The 19,321-nt window shown below is 40.7% G+C and overlaps 1 protein-coding gene across 3 annotated transcripts in view; it reads right to left on the reverse strand.

Annotated features, from left to right (window-relative positions):
• The window catches only part of LOC126213029 (uncharacterized), an 89,094-nt gene that overhangs the window by 40,129 nt on the left and 29,644 nt on the right, over positions 1-19,321 (reverse strand). For all 3 annotated transcript variants that reach the window (XM_049940598.1, XM_049940597.1, XM_049940599.1), the window contains 3 exons: positions 18,599-18,761; positions 11,944-12,061; positions 3,913-4,074 (listed from right to left, as the gene is read on the reverse strand). In XM_049940598.1, coding sequence (XP_049796555.1) covers positions 3,913-4,074; positions 11,944-12,061; positions 18,599-18,732 — 414 coding nt within the window. In that variant the 5' untranslated portion in view covers positions 18,733-18,761. The remainder of the gene's footprint in view (positions 1-3,912; positions 4,075-11,943; positions 12,062-18,598; positions 18,762-19,321) is intronic.

Raw genomic sequence — 19,321 nt, forward strand, 5'->3', positions numbered from 1 at the left:
ACGAAAGAAAAAAACCGAATTTGTGGAAGAACGATTCACGTATTCTGTATCAGGACAAAATGCAGGCCCACAGTGCTGTGCCAGTGAAAGAGTCTTCAGGAGACAGGCACATTTCTGTACCTGAACATTCATCGTATTCCCCAGATCTGGCTCCCTTTGACTTTTATGTATTCTTAAAAGTGAAAAGTACATTGAAGGGACCACATTTTCAGTCTGTCGAAGGGATAAAAGCAAAAACGGCAGAGTTGTTGAAGAGGGTGTTAGTGATTGACCTTTTTCGTGGCGCCCTCCATCGGTAATGCTGGAATTCAATATGGTGTTGGCCCATCCTTAGCCTTGATGACTGCTTCCATTCTTGCAGGCATATGTTCAATCAGGTGCTGGAAGGTTTCTTGGGGAATGGCAGACCACTCTTCGAGGAGTGCTGCACTGAGGAGAGGTATCGATGTCGGTCAGCAAGGTGCGGCACGAAGCCGAAAACATCCCAAAGGTGTTCTATAGGATTCACGTCAGGACTCTGTGCAAGCCAGTCCATTACAGGGATGTTACTGTCGTGTAACCACTCTGCTACAGGCCGTGCTCGATCGTGTCGAAAGATGCAACCGTCATCCCCGAATTGATCTTCAACAGTGGGAAGCACGAAGGTACTTAAAACATCAATGTAGGCCTGTGCTGTGATAGTGCCATGCAAAACAACAAAGGGTGTAAGCCCCCTCTATGAAAAACACGACCAGACCATAACACCACTGCCTCTGGATTTTACTGTTGGCACTACACACGCTGGCAGGTGACATTCACCAGGCATTCGCCATACCCACACCGTGCCATTAGATTGCCACATTGTGTACCGTGATTGGTCACTCCACACAACGTTTTTCACTGTTCAATCGTCCAATGTTTATGCTCCTTACAACAATTGAGGCGTCGTTTGGCATTTACTGGCGTGATGTGTGGCTTATGAGCAACCGCTCGACCATGAAATCCAAGTTTTCTCACCTCCCGCATAACTGACATAGTACTTGCAATGGATCCTGATGCAGTTTGGAATTCCTATGTGATGATCTGGACAGATATCTGCCTATAACACATTACGACCCTCTTCAACTGTCGGAGGTCTCTATCAGTCAACAATCGAACAATGGAAAATGCAGGATGGAATGTAACAATACCAGAGAAGGGAAGTTGAGAACTGAAACCACATTGCGAGCAGCAGCACCAGTGCATGATGGGAGTGGTGACTGGGTGGGGGTAAGGAGGAGGCTGGGGTGGGGGGGGGGGGTTCAGGGGGGGGGGGATAGTATGGTGCGAGTGGCGGACAGTGAAGTGTTGCAGGTTAGACAGAAGGCAGGAGAAAAGGTGCGGAGGGGGGATGGGGTAAGTAGCGGAAAGGAGAGAAATAAAAAGAAATTAAAAGACTGGGTGTGGCAGTGAAATGACAGCTGTCTAGTGCTGGAATGGGAACAGAGAGGATGCTGGATGGGTGAGGACAGTGACTAACGAAGGTCGAGGCCAGGAGGGTTACGGGAACGTAGGATGTATTGCAGGGAAAGTTCCCACCTGCGCAATTCAGAAAAGCTGGTGTTGGTGGGAAGAATCCATATGGCACAGCCTGTGAAGCAGTCAATGGGATGAGGGATATCATGCCTGGCAGCGTGTTCAGCAACAGGGTGGTCCACTTATAAACTGCCACAGTTTCTCGGTGGCTGTTCGTGCAGACAGACAGCTTGTCGGTTGTCGTGCCTACATAGAATGCAGCACAGTGGTTGCTGCTTAGCTTGTAAATCACATGACTGGTTTCACAGGTAGCCCTGCCTTTGATGGGATAGGTGATGTTAGTGACCGGACTGGAGTAGGTGGTGGTAGGAGGATGTATGGGACAGGTCTTGCATCTAGGTCTATTACAGGGGTACAAGCCTGAGGTACGGGATTGGGAGCAGGGGTTGTGTAAGGATGGACCAGTATATTGTGTAGGTTTGGTGGACGGCGCAATACCACGGTAGGAGGGGTGGGAAGCATAGTGGGCAGGACATTCCTCATTTCGGGGCACGACGAGAGGTAATCGAAACCCTGGCAGAGAATGTAATTCAGTTGCTCCAGCCCCGGATGGTACTGAGGGTATGAGGGGAATGCTACTCTGTGGCCAGACTGTGGGACTTTGGGAGGTGGTGGGAGACCGGAAAGATAAGGCACGGGAGATTTGTTTTTGTACAAGGAACCCTCATCTCAATGACTGCTTCCCAGCCTGTGCCATATGGATCCTTCCCACCAACACCAGCTTTTCTGAATTGTGCAGGTGGGAACTTTCCCTGCAATACATCCTACGTTCCCGTAACCCTCCTGGCCTCAACCTTCGTTAGTCACTGTCCTCACCCATCCAGCACCCTCTCTGTTCCCATTCCAGCACTACACAGCTGTCATTTCACTGCCACACCCAGTCTTTTAATTTCTTTTTATTTCTCTCCTTTCCGCTACTTGCCCCCTCCCCCCTCTGCACTTTCTCTCCTGCCCTCCATCTAAACTGCAACACTTCACTGTCCGCCACTTGCACCATACTATCCCCCCCACCCCACCCCACCCCCCACCCGCTCCAGCCTCCTCCTTACCCCCACCCAGTCACCACTCCCATCACGCACTGGTGCTGCTGCTCGCAGTGTGGTTTCAGTTCAGACGTGTGTGCAGTTGCGTTTGCATGAGTGTGTGTGTGTGTGTGTGTGTGTGTGTGTGTGTGTGTCTACTGCTGGCTGAAAGCTGTAATTGTGTGAATCTTTTTGTTGTGCCTATCGCGACTCAGCGTCTCCACTATATGGTGAGTAGCAACTTTCCTTCTCTGGTATTGTTACAGTCAACAATCGAAGTCAGACTGTACGCTTTTGTGCTGTACGTGTTCCTTCTCATTTCCACTTCACTATCACATTGGAAACAGTGGACCTAAGGATGTTTAGGAGTACGGAAATTTCACGTACAGATGTATGACATGAACGACAGCCAATCACTTGACCACCTTTGAGGTCCATGAGTTCCACGGAGTGGCCTATTCTGCTCTCTCACGATGTCTAAGGACTACTGAGGTCAGTGGTATGGAGTACCTGGCAATAGGTGGCAGCACAATGCACCTAATTTGAAAAACGTATGCTTTTAGGGGTGTCTGGATACTTTTGATCACTTAGTGTAAATCATTGCTTTGAACAATGGAAGACATATATGCAGAATTACGTATAGATACGGGAGTGGACTATGTTGTAGGGGATAAAAGTTAGTTGTAACTTTGTGTACAATAATCACATTTCTGACACCAGTCTCGTTAATTACTTGCCACATCTCATAATCCACCTTAAAAGATGGCATCATTATTATGCGGAAATTTAGTTAGTGGCAAAGTAACTTTCAATGCCAGCAGGAAATGTCGACATTCTTAAATACTTGCTGTTGTGCTGAATGCAATTTGTCTTCCATTTTCGAATATAACTTCCAAACAGCTGTTTTCACACTATAGTGAGGCATTAGCAGATCGGTAGAACAATGTCTGAGGGAATTTTGAATTATGACCATACTTTCTTTTCAAAAACTTTCATTGGCATGTGCTTGCAGAGAGAGTTCATTTTAACTGAGTATACTTAATGGGTTTAATGTAAATGTTTCTTTTTCCGACTGTGCTCTGCTTTCAGTTTTAGCATAACGCTAAGAAACAATGACATAAAAATAAATTAATACTTCAAAAATAAGCCCTTCAAAAATAGCACAGTACTTGGCAAAAAAAAAAGATGCTGAAATAGTCAAAAAACAGTACCGAAATTGTCCATAAAATCAAATGATTTTTTCCTGTCCCTACATACAACTATTCTACTACATCCAATGCACCTAATCATCCCTGCCATTGTTTCTAGCTGTCAGTGGAGACAAGTCTCTTATCACCTGTATGATGTCCACATAGTCCAGCTGCAGCAGTTCGAGACTCTTCGCGAAGCTCTCCCTCGTCTTCTGTGCAGAGAAGTCGAACATGGTGCGGGGGTCCATAGTGTAGCGGCCCACCTTGGTGGCGATGTAGTATGCCTGCCGAGGGACGCCCTTCAGGGCCTGCAGAAGAGATGACAGTGGACAAATGTAAAAAGCACTGTAAACTCTGGTTGGCCAGTTCATTTACTTGAAGCCAAGTATCTGCTGCAGTGTTCAGACATCTTACGGGAATATTGACGGGTGACATCGATAAACACCGATATTCCGGCAGATGAAATCCTGGTCATTTTCGATGCACTAACATAATGAGAGAAAGCTGTGGGAGGAAGGAAATTTATCGTTTCTATTGTTACTTGCAGAAGTTTGTAACACAGCAGGCTGGCACTACTCTACTTGTTGTTATAGAACTAATGATACCAATGTAATTTTCTGTTTTCACACAAATTTCCAGTAGTAGTACACATACAACAGCTGCACAAAGTTTCTAAAGCCTTAGTCAGGCATTATTTCATTAAACTTTATTACTCACTGTATAATTTACTGCCAATGACAGTAATACATTTGGTTCATATGAAAACATTTTATTTACAGAAATATTCCTAATTTCCATAGTTGTAGACTGTGTATTTCAAACAAAATGCCATTAGGCTAAAAATTGTTTATTCAAATTAACACAGCTCATTCACAAGTCCATAAGTCTTCACTTTTCAACCAACATTTTATTTCTTCCAAAACCATGTTGTTGTTGTTGTTGTGGTCTTCAGTCCTGAGACTGGTTTGATGCAGCTCTCCATGCTACTCTATCCTGTGCAAGCTTCTTCATCTCCCAGTACCAACACCCCTTCTAAATCTGTTTAGTGTATTCATCTCTTGGTCTCCCTCTACAATTTTTACCTTCCACGCTTCCCTCCAATACTAAATTGGTGATCCCTTGATGCCTCAGAACATGTCCTACCAACCGATCCCTTCTTCTAGTCAAGTTGTGCCACAAACTTCTCTTCTCCCGAATCCTATTCAATACCTCCTCATTAGTTATATGATCTACCCATCTATTCAATATTTTTATGTTCTGAATGTTCGAACCTTAAAAGGTACTTGTTTGTAAAATACAATGGCACAGTTTTGTAGCACTGGTTAGTTTCGTAATTACTCCAATAATAAAATTTCAGTGTCTAGAAGCTATTTGGTGAAGTTTGGGAATCTCTGTGCATACTGAGATCCAATGCCATAACATAATACCAATAATTTTGCCATTTTCTACTACTGGAGCAAGTAGTTAAGACAAACTTACTTTACTGCCTACTGTATCTTTGTCTCTTAATTTTCCTGTCTTTTATGTTAATAGGTGCAATGATATAGCTTAGTATTTTGCCACTGTGATTTTCTGTTATACACTTGTCTAGAATCGGGCAGCACGTTCTGAGCTGCGTCTGCAGTTGGTACATTCACTATGTCAGTCAGTGTTCATGTAAAGTTTCTATTTTGTTTATGTGCAATATCACAAAAAGCTCCTTTAAACCATTCGTGGATTATTTGAACCACTCACTTGTTATATATTAACTGTTAAAGTTACTTACTTACAAGCTGATCATTGTAAGTTTAAAGCAATAAACGCAATGTATTAAACAAATGGACATGGTTGTATTTTGACAGTAAGTCTTTACAGTGAACAAACCTATCTATTAGATAAAGAAAGTTCTCGAAGGTGAACATCAATAAAATTCACGAGGCACAGGGTGGTAACTTTACAAGTTAGATGAACATTGCAGTAAAATAGTGAAATCACAATGTGCACTTCTATTTTTGTCACATTACCTTCCTCGTTACATTTGTGTCTCAAAAATGATGGGACACTGACCTGTCAAAATATTGGCGGTCATCGAAGACATCATCTGGCTGCATTCCCATAAGTTGTTGAATATTTTATACACCGGGAGATACTCGAGTTTCACATTTACTGTGATGATTGTATATGACAAGCTGAAACAGTGGGCCTGACAGGTATTAAGATTCTAGATATATCTGCATCCAAATACTGATTTAGCACACAGATTTTCCTTCTCAGATACAATACTGTAAACAGTAATTCGAACCTCCGTCTCGAGACAAGACACATTATTACTGACTGGTATTATTTTGCACATTACTGCAATATAATTCATGCTACACGAAGAAAATTTCAATTGTGCAAAAGCCTGCAGTAAGAATATTATATAGAGTTCATTCCCATGGCTCTAGTAAATAAATCTTTCCAAGTAAATGAAATGTTTCTACATTCACCACCAGTATCTGTATTACACAACTCATCTCATTGGTGTATGCCAGAGGGTACTTCTGGTACCACTACCACGTTCCCTTTGCAAATACCACACGAGAAGAACAAGTGTCAGTAAACCGCCATACGATTCTTTGATTTCTCTGATTTTCTCATTGTGGACATTTTGAAAAATGTATGTGGAGGGGAAGTAATATTTTTGTCCAACTCTTTGTGACACAGCAAGGTGGATCCTTCCCACCTGTTATGTTTTTCTACATCCATAAATAAACAATTTTTTTGCTAATTTATTTTACTAACAACTACACTGGAATCTCACGCTCTTATTTAGACTTAATTTCACTGGAATTTGTTATTCAGATTCTTAGTCTGATAATTTTGACTCCATTGGAGTAATTAATTTTCATTAGGGCACTCATAATTCAGAAATGAAGTTAACTGAAGTAGTTAGAGATGTGAAAAAGTTTGTGATATAATCAGTAAAATTCCATATACTGACCCACACTGACACTGTTCAGCATCCCAGTTTCCCAGTAGTGTATTCTAAATTACCTAAAACTGATTATCTCCAATGTACAGACATTAATCACTGGTATCATAATCGTAGAACTTCACAGTGGTATGACTTGCAGTAACGAAAATATAAAATCACTGTGCACATAATGTAATTTGCAGTAGGATCACCAAAAATAATTACAGTATCCAGTGAATAGTATTTGTTCAACATTAACACACTGATATCATGTATTTACTACTGTGGCTTCAGGCTTTCATGAATATACATTAGAGACGAAGGTGTTTAATCTGATGCATGGACATTAAGAGACAAATATATTATGTGGTAGCACATTGCTTACACATTCATAGCTATTAAGTGTTTAATGTCAGGGTCCATGCTGGTGAGGGAGTGGCTGGCTGTTTAACGACCGACATAAGAATGTAATATAATCTTGGAAACTACATAATGTTTTTAAAATTGGCTACATAGATCCTGTTACTTTGGATGGATTTAACTGTTATCTGCTTTATGAAAGAAGTTGAAGATTAGTATATTACAAAAGTATACGCAACATTGTAATGGTTCCGTATTGGGAATAAAATTCGTACGACTAAGGCATCCATTGATAATTTTACATTAGGATATTTTACACAAATCTTAATGGGTTAATTAAGTGGTGAGGGGCATCATTTGACACGGAAAAAATATAGAAACAAAAGTACAGTGTCAAAGTTCAGAATCTAGCAAACACAAAGGCAAAACAGATAATGGAAATTATGATGGTCCAAGCTTTCAGTGTCAATCATTTGGTAAGTCAATTTGGTTTAGATAATTTAAAGTATGTTCTTGGAATGAGTGGAATGTCTGCTTTCGAATCAGTGCTAACAATACTTCATTTTCACATTACTTAACGTAGTAAAACTTTCAATTACCGACTGCCCCTAGGTACCCTACCCTCTCTCTGCCTCGTCCCTGTATGCTCCCCCAAGCAGCACTTCATCACCCCCCCCCCCCATCCCTACCCTGCTATCCCTCCAACTCCCTGCCCCAGCCTCCTCCTTACCCCCACCACCCAGCTGCTTCTATCATCATGCACTGGTACTTGCAGTGTGGCTTCAGTAGACAGAGACTGATTTACGAGTGAGTGAGTGAGTGAGTGAGCGAGTGAGTGAGTGTGTGTGTGTGTGTGTGTGTGTGTGTGTGTGTGTGTGTGTGTGTGCGTGCGTGTGTGTGTGTGTGTGTTTTTCTATTTCTGACAACGGCCATGTTGGCTGAAAGCTCACTTTCAGACAGTCTTTTTGTTGTGCCTGTCTGTGACTCAGCATATCCACTATATCATGAGCAGCAACTATCCTTTCCACAATACACTAGGATGAAGTGGGGTAAGTGTAACCACGTTTTGGCATAGTTCAACTTTGACACCAAATTGCCAACTTGTTATTGAAGATATGATTTTGAAATTTCTCATGCTTAAAGTTTGACTTATTGACTTTTAAACAATATACATTTTGTTTCTGAAAGAAAAAATTATATGGTCAAATAATTGTTTTCAAAATTTTGTGTTGTGAGATTACACTTGCCCCATGGTTCGGGGCAAGTATAACCCCACATTCTTGTACCCACACAGAGCATTGTAAAAGAGACTTGGGGTAAGTGACCTGATTACCCAATTTTACTGAATTTGAGGATTTTTAAATTATTAAAATACCTTAAATTTTACTCAAGATATGAACTTTTTTGCACTCGCCTCTTTGTATATTATGAAATACACAGAAACTGTTAGCTAAACTAAAAAGATAAGTGTTAGCTTAAACCATAAAACACTGAAACAGAATGAATCATAGATGATTTATTTTTGTTTTAGGCCAGTAATTTAATAGTTTAAATTCTACAAAAGTAATATTTTTTTCTTTAGTAGGCAATTTGACAAAAATAATAAAATATCTAGTCTCAAGCGAAAAGAAAAAAAATCACTTTATAAGTTCACTTTCTATTATTTTTCATGGTAATTGAAGTAAAGTTGTTGGCAATTTGTGTTTAATGCTAAACTGCCCTAATTCAACTTATTATATTCACACTTAGGCCCTAAGTATTATTTAGTCACTGAATGCTGTATGAATCAAATGTAACACCAAATGTCAGGTCTCCCTTATGACCAAAGTAGGCTCAGGCAGCACTGAAATGACATCAGAGGAGGGAACTTGCGTCTCATCTCTTCTATCAGGCCAATAGAATGTGGTGCCATGCTTTGTCTTATTTTTGCATCTGAGGAAAATCACTTCTGGATCTCCTAAATCAATAATTTTGGTAACTTGGCCAATAAAATGAACTTTCTTACATTTTGTTGCAAAAGCTACCAGAACATACTTTTCCAACTGTAATTTTATCTTTGGCTTCAAAAAAGTTTGCCTCTTTTTCTTCTTCTTCTTCACAGCTTATCATTTCTTTCCTGAGATCATCCAGTGTTATCATCTTCATCACTACTTATTAAAGATAGGCCTCCTTTAGTTTTACTTTCTTCACTTGTTGATTCAACTTCAAGTCTTTTTTCTTGTTACCCACGTGAGCAATCGGGGATTTTTTTTCCACAACATTCAGAGATGCCATTTCGGATAAAGTAACAGCACTTTGTTTGGAAGATTTACTTTTCATTACCAAGCACTTTTTTATGCCGATAATGCTTTTTCTTTTGCTTTCTCCTTATTATTCTTGTTTCCTTTAAAATCTTTTTCTTTATAGATGGCATCTTGAAAAGTGATAACTTCAGCTCCTGGTGCAATCCTTTTCTTCTTTGTTTTACCAGTGGGACTACACTGTTGGACTGTTTCCAATAATAACTTTTCAAATGACAAATCAGAAGTTCCAGAACATAATGAAACATTGGTTAGCTTGGGAATGGTTGAGAAAGAACTCTGATACTGAGAGAACTACAGGGCTCAGTAGATGTAGGCCTATAAAATTCTGGAGGTTGTTCAGCTGGAAGCTTCCCAAAAATCTGAGTACTTTCTGTTAGAGACGTAGTTTCCACACAGTCTATGGCTGCATTATCGTGAGCTGCCAATGGATTTGTTTCTGCCAAAGATTTGGTATGAGCTACATATCTTTTATATGCCTTTGGATCATATTTAGTTTTATCAATTACTTCTCTACTGTAAGGGAATATTCCTGCTTTTTGAAAACCACTTTTCACAAATTCAGGTGGTGTTTCATTCCATACAGCAGTGAGGAGATTGGAACAGTCACGTTTGCTCATTTTTACCCCTTGATGATGTCTCTGGTGATGAGTTAACTTTTGGTCCCAAGTAGATTTCACACACAGGAAGGTCAGTTTAGTTGATCTAGTGTGATGGCAAAAATAGGGTTATGGCTTAAATAAATATGTTCCGGTAACTTTATTTGGGGCAAGTGTAACACCCCCCCCCCCACTCCCCCCGGTTACATTTGCCCCAGCCGATTGGTTACCACTTGCCCCACATAGGAAAAAGTTGGGGTAAGTGTAACCATGCCTGGCATATCAAGAGCTTTATCAGTAGAGTAAAACGAATCTCATATTTGAAATTATCATGCAAAAGTTAGTTTGTAACCAAAAAATTGTGCAGTTGTCTTTAAAACTGCGAAAATGACAGACCACCAAATTCTGAGCACGTCACTCTCTCGCAGAGTGAAAATGTAGACGCCAATTCAAGTCCAAAAATTAATTACCAACTTATGTCAGATTTGACAACTTATGGTTAAATATAACAAAGAAAGGAGTAAATTAACATGTGTGATAGGTCAGAGGTAAAAATACAGCTTCTTTAAGGCACCATAAGCCGTGGTTACACTAACCCCATGGTTACACTTACCCCACTTCACCCTACTGGCCATTAAAATTGCTACACCATGAAGATGATGTGCTACAGACACGAAATTTACCCGACAGGAAGAAGATGCTGTGATATGCAAATGATTAGCTTTTCAGAGCATTGACACTAGGTTGGCGCAGGTGGCGATACCTACAACGTGCTGACATGAGGAAAGTTTCCAACCAATTTCTCATACACAAACAGCAGTTGACCGGTGTTGCCTGGTGAAACGTTTTTATGATGCCTCGTGTAAGGAGGAGAAATATGTACCATCACGTTTCCGACTTTGATAAACGACGGATTGTAGCCTATCGCGATTGCGGTTTATCGTATCGAGACATTGCTGCTCGCGTTGGTCGAGATCCAATGACTGTTAGCAGATTATGGAATCGGTGGGTTCAGGAAGGTAATACGGAACGCCATGCTGGATCCCAACGGCCTTGTATCACTAGCAGTCGAGATGCCAGGCATCTTATCCGCATGGCTGTAACGGATCGTGCAGCCACGTCTCGATCCCTGAGTCAGGGCAGCACATTCTCCAGATCTCTCACCAATTGAAAACGTCTGGTCAATGGTGGCCGATCAACTGGCTGATCACAATACGCCAGTCACTACTCTTGATGAACTGTAGTATCGTGTTGAAGCTGCATGGGCAGCTGTACCTGTATACGCCATCCAAGCTCTGTTTGACTCAATGCCCAGGCATATCAAGGCCATTATTATGGTCAGAGGTGTTTGTTCTGGGTATTGATTTCGTGCGTGAAAATGTAATCTCATGTCAGTTCAATATATTTGTCCAATGAATACCCATTTATCATCTGCATTTCTTCTTGGTGTAGCAATTTTAATGGCCAGTAGTGTATTTTTACATTCCATCCCGGATTTTCCGTTGCAGGAAAAAATTTATTTATTCATGGGGGAAGAAAACATAACAGAGGCAGGATTCCAGCTATTTTACGATCTATAGACAACTGCATCATCTGCAAAAGGCCTCAGGGAGGTTTTGATATTACCTACATCATCGTTTCTACAGGCACTATAACACTTGCTTGTGGTACAATTGAATTTATCTTTACACCTGTCGATTTTGTTCTCTCAAGAGCAGAATGTTGAGCTGCACCCACAAAGAAATTCTGAATCTAGCCACAAATCTGATCCAATATTTCGGAAGCTAGTATGATGATCTCCAAACAACAGTGCAAAACTGTATGGAACATCTTCTGGAATCAAAGAACGAACACACACACACACACACACACACACACACACACACAGAGAGAGAGAGAGAGAGAGAGAGAGAGAGATGCACACACACCACTCAAACATGGGAAAATGGCAAAAGCAGTTTCCATCCTGCAACTCAACCTCACCTTGCCAAGAACTTCTTCAGACCTCCCAAGGCCATAGAAGGGTGCCGTGTCGATGTAATTGATGCCCTGCCGGATCGCCTCCCGCACTGTAGCAATCGCATCCTCTTCAGGGTAGTCCCTACAACAGCACATGTGGTGTCATTGCAGGGGAGTTGTCTCACCTCTGTGAATTAATATATCAGGTCATATATTGGCCTATTGTAATATTATACAGGATGTTTCAAGAACAGTAAATATTTTAGTAGGCAGTAATATAGACTAATTCCAGTAAAACATTCCATACAATGTATGTTCATTTTTTGTTGGTTGCAGAGATAACAACTGTTTCAGCTGTAACTGGCATGAGACAACTGCTTGAAGAAATACCCGTTACCAATTCGTCAATGTACATAAGAGTAGACAATATGTGCTTCTAGTGATGTAAGTGATATGTTTATTATGTTGATGTATCTTCACTACAATGTTTCTTTCTGCTACACACATTAATCATTATTTAACATAATTTGAAGTAGTTTAATGACATGCAGAATATGAAGTTCATCATTAGATTACAATTCTGTTCAAACAAAATTTGTGGACATCCATTTCTGTTACTAACAGGTTTCAGATAGATTATATAATGGTAAGACAGAGATTTAGGAACCAGGTCTTAAATTGTAAGACATTTCCAGGGGCAGATGTGAACTCTGACCACAATCTATTGGTTATGAACTGTAGATTAAAGCTGAAGAAACTGCAAAAAGGTGGGAATTTAAGGAGATGGGACCTGGGTAAACTGAAAGAACCAGAGGTTGTACAGAGTTTCAGGGAGAGCATAAGGGAACAATTGACAAGAATGGGGGAAAGAAATACAGCAGAAGAAGAATGGGTATAGCTTTGAGGGATGAAATAGTGAAGGCAGCAGAGGATAAAGTAGGTAAAAAGACGAGGGTTAATAGAAATCCTTGGGTAACAGAAGAAATATTAAATTTAATTGATGAAAGGAGAAAATATAAAAATGCAGTAAATTAAGCAGGCAAAAAAGAATACAAACGTCTCAAAAATGAGATCGACAGCAAGTGCAAAATGGCTAAGCAGGGATGGCTAGAGGACAAATGCAAGGATGTAGAGGCTTCTCTCACTAGGGGTAAGGTAGATACTGCCTACAGGAAAATTAAAGAGACCTTTGGAGGAAAGAGAACCACTTCTATGAATATCAAGAGCTCAGATGGAAACCCAGTTCTAAGCAAAGAAAGGAAAGGAGAAAGGTGGAAGGAGTATATAGAGGGTCTATACAAGGGCGATGTACTTGAGGACAATATTATGGAAATGGAAGAGGATGTAGATGAAAATGAAATGGTAGATATGCTACTGCGTGAAGAGTTTGACAGAGCACTGAAAGACCTGAGTCGAAACAAGGCCCCGGGAGTTGACAACATTCCATTAGAACTACTGACAGCCTTGGGAGAGCCAGTCCTGACAAAGCTCTACCATCTGGTGAGCAAGATATATGAGACAGGCGAAATACTCTCAGACTTCAAGAAGAATATAATAATTCCAATCCCAAAGAAAGCAGGTGTTGACAGATGCGAAAATTACCGAACTATCAGTTTAATAAGTCACAGCTGCAAAATACTAACGCGAATTCTTTACAGAAGAATGGAAAAACTAGAAGCCGACCTCGGGGAAGATCAGTTTGGATTCCGTAGAAATGTTGGAACACGTGAGGCAATACTGACCCTACGACTCATCTTAGAAGAAAGATTAAGGAAAGGCAAACCTACATTTCTAGCATTTGTAGACTTAGAGAAAGCTGTTGACAATGTTGATTGGAATACTCTTTCAAATTCTAAAGGTGGCAGGGGTAAAATACAGGGAGTGAAAGGCTATTTACAATTTGTACAGAAAGCAGATGGCAGTCACAAGAGTCGAGGGGCATGAAAGGGAAGCAGTGGTTGGGAAGGGAGTGAGACAGGGTTGTAGCCTATCCCCAATGTTATTCAATCTGTATATTGAGCAAGCAATGAAGGAAACAATAGAAAAATTCGGAGTAGGTATTAAAATCCATGGAGAAGAAATAAAAACTTTAAGGTTCGCTGATGACATTGTAACTCTTTCAGAGACAGCAAAGGATTTGGAAGAGCAGTTTAACGGAATGGATAGTGTCTTGAAAGGAGGATATAAGATGAACATCAACAAAAGCAAAACGAGGATCATGGAATGTAGTCGAATTAAGTCGGGTGATGCTGAGGGAATTAGATTAGGAAATGAGACACTTAAAGTAGTAAAGGAGTTTTGCTATTTGGGGAGCAAAATAACTGATGATGGTCGGAGTAGAGAGGATATAAAATGTAGACTTGCAATGGCAAAGAAAGCGTTTCTGAAGAAGAGAAATTTGTTAACATCGAGTATAGATTTAAGTGTCAGGAAGTCGTTTCTGAAAGTATTTGTATGGAGTGTAGCCATGTATGGAAGTGAAACGTGGATGATAAATAGTTTGGACAAGAAGAGAATAGAAGCTTTCGAAATGTGGTGCTACAGAAGAATGCTGAAGATTAGATGGGTAGATCACATAACTAATGAGGAGCTATTGAATAGAATTGCGGAGAAGAGGAGCTTGTGGCACAACTTGACTAGAAAAAGGGACCGGTTGGTAGGACATGTTCTGAGGCATCAAGGGATCACAAATTTAGCATTGGAGGGCAGCGTGGAGGGTAAAAATCGTAGAGGGAGACCAAGAGATGAATACACTAAGCAGATTCAGAAGGCTGTAGGTTGCAGTAAGTACTGGGAGATGAAGAAGCTTGCACAGGATAGAGTAGCATCGAGAGCTGCATCAAACCAGTCTCAGGACTGAAGACCACAACAAAACAACAACATTTCTGTTCAGTCATCAAATCCAGGAAGGCAGAAATTTGTTTATGTAATGCATTTCTTGTACAAGATAAGCAGAATTTTCAAGTAAAAGTTTCTGGAAAACACTGTAAAAAGCTGTAGTCAATCATTCGAAATGTAAACATTAACATCATTCACAAAGTATATGGTCCCATTCACAAAGTATATGGTCCCGCAAATAAGATGAGTTACGGAGATCAGCTGTGGACAGTGGATCTTCACCATATCAATGGTACTATTATCACTAGAATATTTTGATGGTTTATTGAACTACCCCAAACTGGTAAACAATTTGGGGAAAACCAGCTCTCCAGCAGTTGAACTTTTTGTAAATGGCTCAACATACAAAGAAGTAACCAGCATTTAGGAAAAATAAATAAATAAATAAATAAAAAGAAAAAAGAAAAAGAAAAAACAAAGCAGCTGGAACTGACGAAATGCCAGTGGAATTGCTGAAATTGGTGGTTAAACTACTCGAGAAATTGTTTAATCATAATTCTTAAAATTTGCTGACATGAAAAAATACTGCATGAATGGAAGCAATCAATCATTGTTACTATACACAAGATAGGAGATAAATGAAACTGCTGAATTACTGCGAAATTTCCCTACTGGTCGCAGTATACAAAGCACTGTTGTGCTAGAAACTCATCAGCCAAGTTAGAATAGGTATGGAAAAGGGAGCAAGCAAGGTGACATACTGTGATTCACTATCTTCAAAGTCATCATGGAAAAAGTAGTAAGAAAACCAAATAAGCAACAAACTGAAACATGACAATTGATCAACCAAACATAATGGCCTGTGCATATGGCACAGTAGTGAAACTGAAACTCTGTTCCAGAAACTAAATGTACCCGTCATGAAAATAGGTTTTAAAATTAATGGAGAAAAGATACAATAAGGGAAAATATAACTATAAAACAACGTGATGACCTTCCGATAGAACACTACTTTCAATATCATTCCCTATTCCAGTTAACCTCAATGTAAATATAAATGACAACAGAATATATGTCCAATACCAAATTAAACTATATAGCGCAAACAATTATTTTTCCCTTCGAAAACTTCAATCCTACAAACTCTAGGAAAACTATAGCACACAATCATCAGCTCACAATTGCTGTAGGGAGTGGAAACCTGGAACGTGATCAAAAGAGAAGATCACACACTCTCGTCCTTTAAAAATAAGGTGCACAGAAAATTTTTTGTGTCAACATTTGGCCAAATAACTCAAAGATGGGTTAGGAGATACAATAAAGAACTAGTTAAGCTACCCCAATGGCCTTCAAATAAGGCAGAATAGCCTCAGATACACAACTGGTAGATCAAAGGCTGAAGACCTCTGAACAGAAAAGATGGCAAGATGAGGTGACCTCACGCTGCAGAGGGATGGGTGTGACTGGATGGAAGAAAGCACAATGAGATGGGAAGTACTGGAAGCAGATAGTGACAGCAGCACAGGACTGTCACGTCCCAAAGAAGTCAATGGACTGAGTATAAAAGAATACCTCATTAGCTACTCTTCTACAGTTTATTAGAAGTACTGCGCTCAGGAATGTAAACCTTGCCTAATTCTAATATCTGTTCCAGATAGACTCTGATTTTGCCAGTATACAGGGCGAGGCAGTTAAGTCATAACACCCTTTGTATCTCCCCAACCATAATACACTACTGGCCATTAAAATTGCTACACCACGAAGATGATGTGATACAGACGCGAAATTTAAACGACAGGAAGAAGATGCTGTGATATGCAAATGATTAGCTTTTCAGAGCATTCACACAAGGTTGGCACCGGTGGCGACACCTACAACGTGCTGACATGAGGAAAGTTTCCAACCGATTTCTCATACACAAACAGCAGTCGACTGGTGTTCCCTTCTGAAATGTTGTTGTGATGCCTCGTGTAAGGAGGAGAAATGCGTACCATCATGTTTCCAACTTTGATAAAGGTCGGATTGTAGCCTATAGCGATTGCGGTTTATCGTATCGCGACATTGCTGCTCGTGTTAGTCGAGATCCAATGACTGTTAGCAGAATATGGAATTGGTGGGTTCAGGAGGGTAATATGGAATGCCGTGATGGATCCCAATGGCCTCGTATCACTAGCAGTCGAGATCACAGGCATCTTATCCACATGGCTGTAATGGATTGTGCAGCTAGGTCTCGATTCCTGAGTCAACAGATGGGGACATTTGCAAGACAACAACCATCTGCACGAACAGTTCGACAATGATTGCAGCAGCACGGACTATCAGCTCGGAGACCACGGCTGCAGTTATCCTTGACGCTGCATCACAGACAGGAGTGCCTGCGAAGGTGTACTCGACGACGAACCTGGGTGCACGAATGGCAAAACGTCATTTTTTCGGATGAATCCAAGTTCTGTTTACATTATTGTGATGGTCGCATCTGTGTTTGGCGACATCGCAGTGAACGCACATTGGAAGCGTGTATTTGTCATTGCCATACTGGCATATCACCCGGTATGATAGTATGGGGTGACATTGGTTACACATCTTGGTCACCTCTTGTTCACATTGACGGCACTTTGAACAGCGGATGTTACATTTCAGATGTGTTATGACCTGTGGCTCTACCCTTCATTCGATCCCTGCGAAACTGTACATTTCAGCAGGATAATGCATGACCGCATGTTGCAGGTCCTGTACAGGACTTTCTGGATACAGAAAATGTTTGACTGCTGCCCTGGCCAACACATTCTCCAGATCTCACACCAACTGAAAATGTCTTGTGAATGGTGGCCGAGCAACTGGCTCGTCACAATACGCCAGTCACTACTCTTGATGAACTGTGGTATCGTGTTGAAGCTGCATGGGCAGCTGTACCTGTGCACACCATCCAAGCTCTGTTTGACTCAATGCTCAGGCGTATCAAGGCCATTATTACAGCCAGAGGTGGTTGTTCTGGGTACTGATTTCTCAGGATGTATGCACCCAAATTGTGTGAAAATGTAATCACATGTCAGTTCTAGTATAATGTATTTGTCCAATGAATACCCGTTTGTCATCTGCATTTCTTCTTGGTATAGCAATTTTAATGGCCAGTAGTGTAGATACAAAGATGCCTTTTGGACAGTGAATTGCAAGGACAGGGGCTACTTGAATATATCACATTTCATGTTTGTGCTATTTTTTATTACAGAGATATGAGGCCACCTTTGGTTTTTTTTAAAAAATAGAACCCTATGTTAAATTTTAACATGATGGGCTTCAAAAGACGGTTTCAAATGTGTAATCATAATATATATGCAAATAGTTTTTGAGACACAGATATATTCTCATATCGTGTTCATCCTCCAAAGCAGCATTGTCCAATGCGACCTTTCCTGTTGTGTAGAGTACATGGTAAATGTCGCGAGTCCGTCCTTACACAAACTCGCCCATTTACCCAACAATAGTAATACATACCTAGTACATATACGCCTGTAAAACAGGGTATGTGTAACAACTCCAAAATACTGGACTGATAATGATTAGTTATGGGGTGTAGACATATCTGGGCAAGTATAACAACTCCAAAATACTGAACTGATAATGGCTAGTTACCAGCCGAAATCTGGATCTGCTCTAATAAAGCTACAACAGAAACAACGACCGATTGCTGGTCTTTGCCATTTTGAATACTGTGTAACTGTATCACATCAATACAGGCAAAAATAATGAAAAAATTTTTTATCAGTTATATAAATAAATTTCATAGTAAATTTTGTCACATCTCCTGCACAACAAAGCACACTTCACAAGCACCACTCACCCATATATCCCCAGTGGGCCGCCACCCAGCCCCAGGTGGGACACCTCGAGGCCCGTCGTGCCGAGGTCATTGTACCGCATCGCCCTCACGGCCTCCTCGTCGTGGAAACCCGGAACGTAAGTTGGGGGCAGCATTTCTCACAGAGTCTTGTGCTCTGGTGTTTCTGCAACAGAGAATGGAGACGGGGTGGTTGCGGATACTGATGGCAAATACAGCTTCTTTATATGCTTGAGTGATGTAAGGTAAAAAAGAATAATCTTACATTTCAATGTATTTACATTAGCAATGTTTCAATACATTCAAACAAATGTGTTTCCTTCTCTGTTTTGTGTGGAGTTGATAGAACACTGGCAGGGTGGTATAACCTTTTTCAATCGGCACAGAGCTTTTCAGGGCCAGACACTGCAATGGCTTCTCACATGACATCCTGCAAGCTGCGCATCGTGGCTGTCAGGTGGATGCAGTATTTCTAGACTTACAAAGAGCATTTAAGTCACTATCATATCAATGTTTACTAACAAAAGTACAGGATGGAGCAGTTAAAAGTAGCCTGCTCCCTCCTTTGAATGCAAATGCAGTACTTCAACTTCTGAAATGAGTAGACAGTTTTATGCAATAATTGATTGTTAGCATTCTTCTGTCAGCATTTTAGTGTCTTTCATCAGTGAAGTTAGACGTTTTTCTTTCCAGTCCTCAAAATGACTTTCTCAATAGAAGAAAGAA

The sequence above is a fragment of the Schistocerca nitens genome, chromosome 11 (genome assembly GCF_023898315.1).
Source record: "Schistocerca nitens isolate TAMUIC-IGC-003100 chromosome 11, iqSchNite1.1, whole genome shotgun sequence".
Classification (NCBI taxonomy): Eukaryota; Metazoa; Arthropoda; class Insecta; order Orthoptera; family Acrididae; genus Schistocerca; species Schistocerca nitens.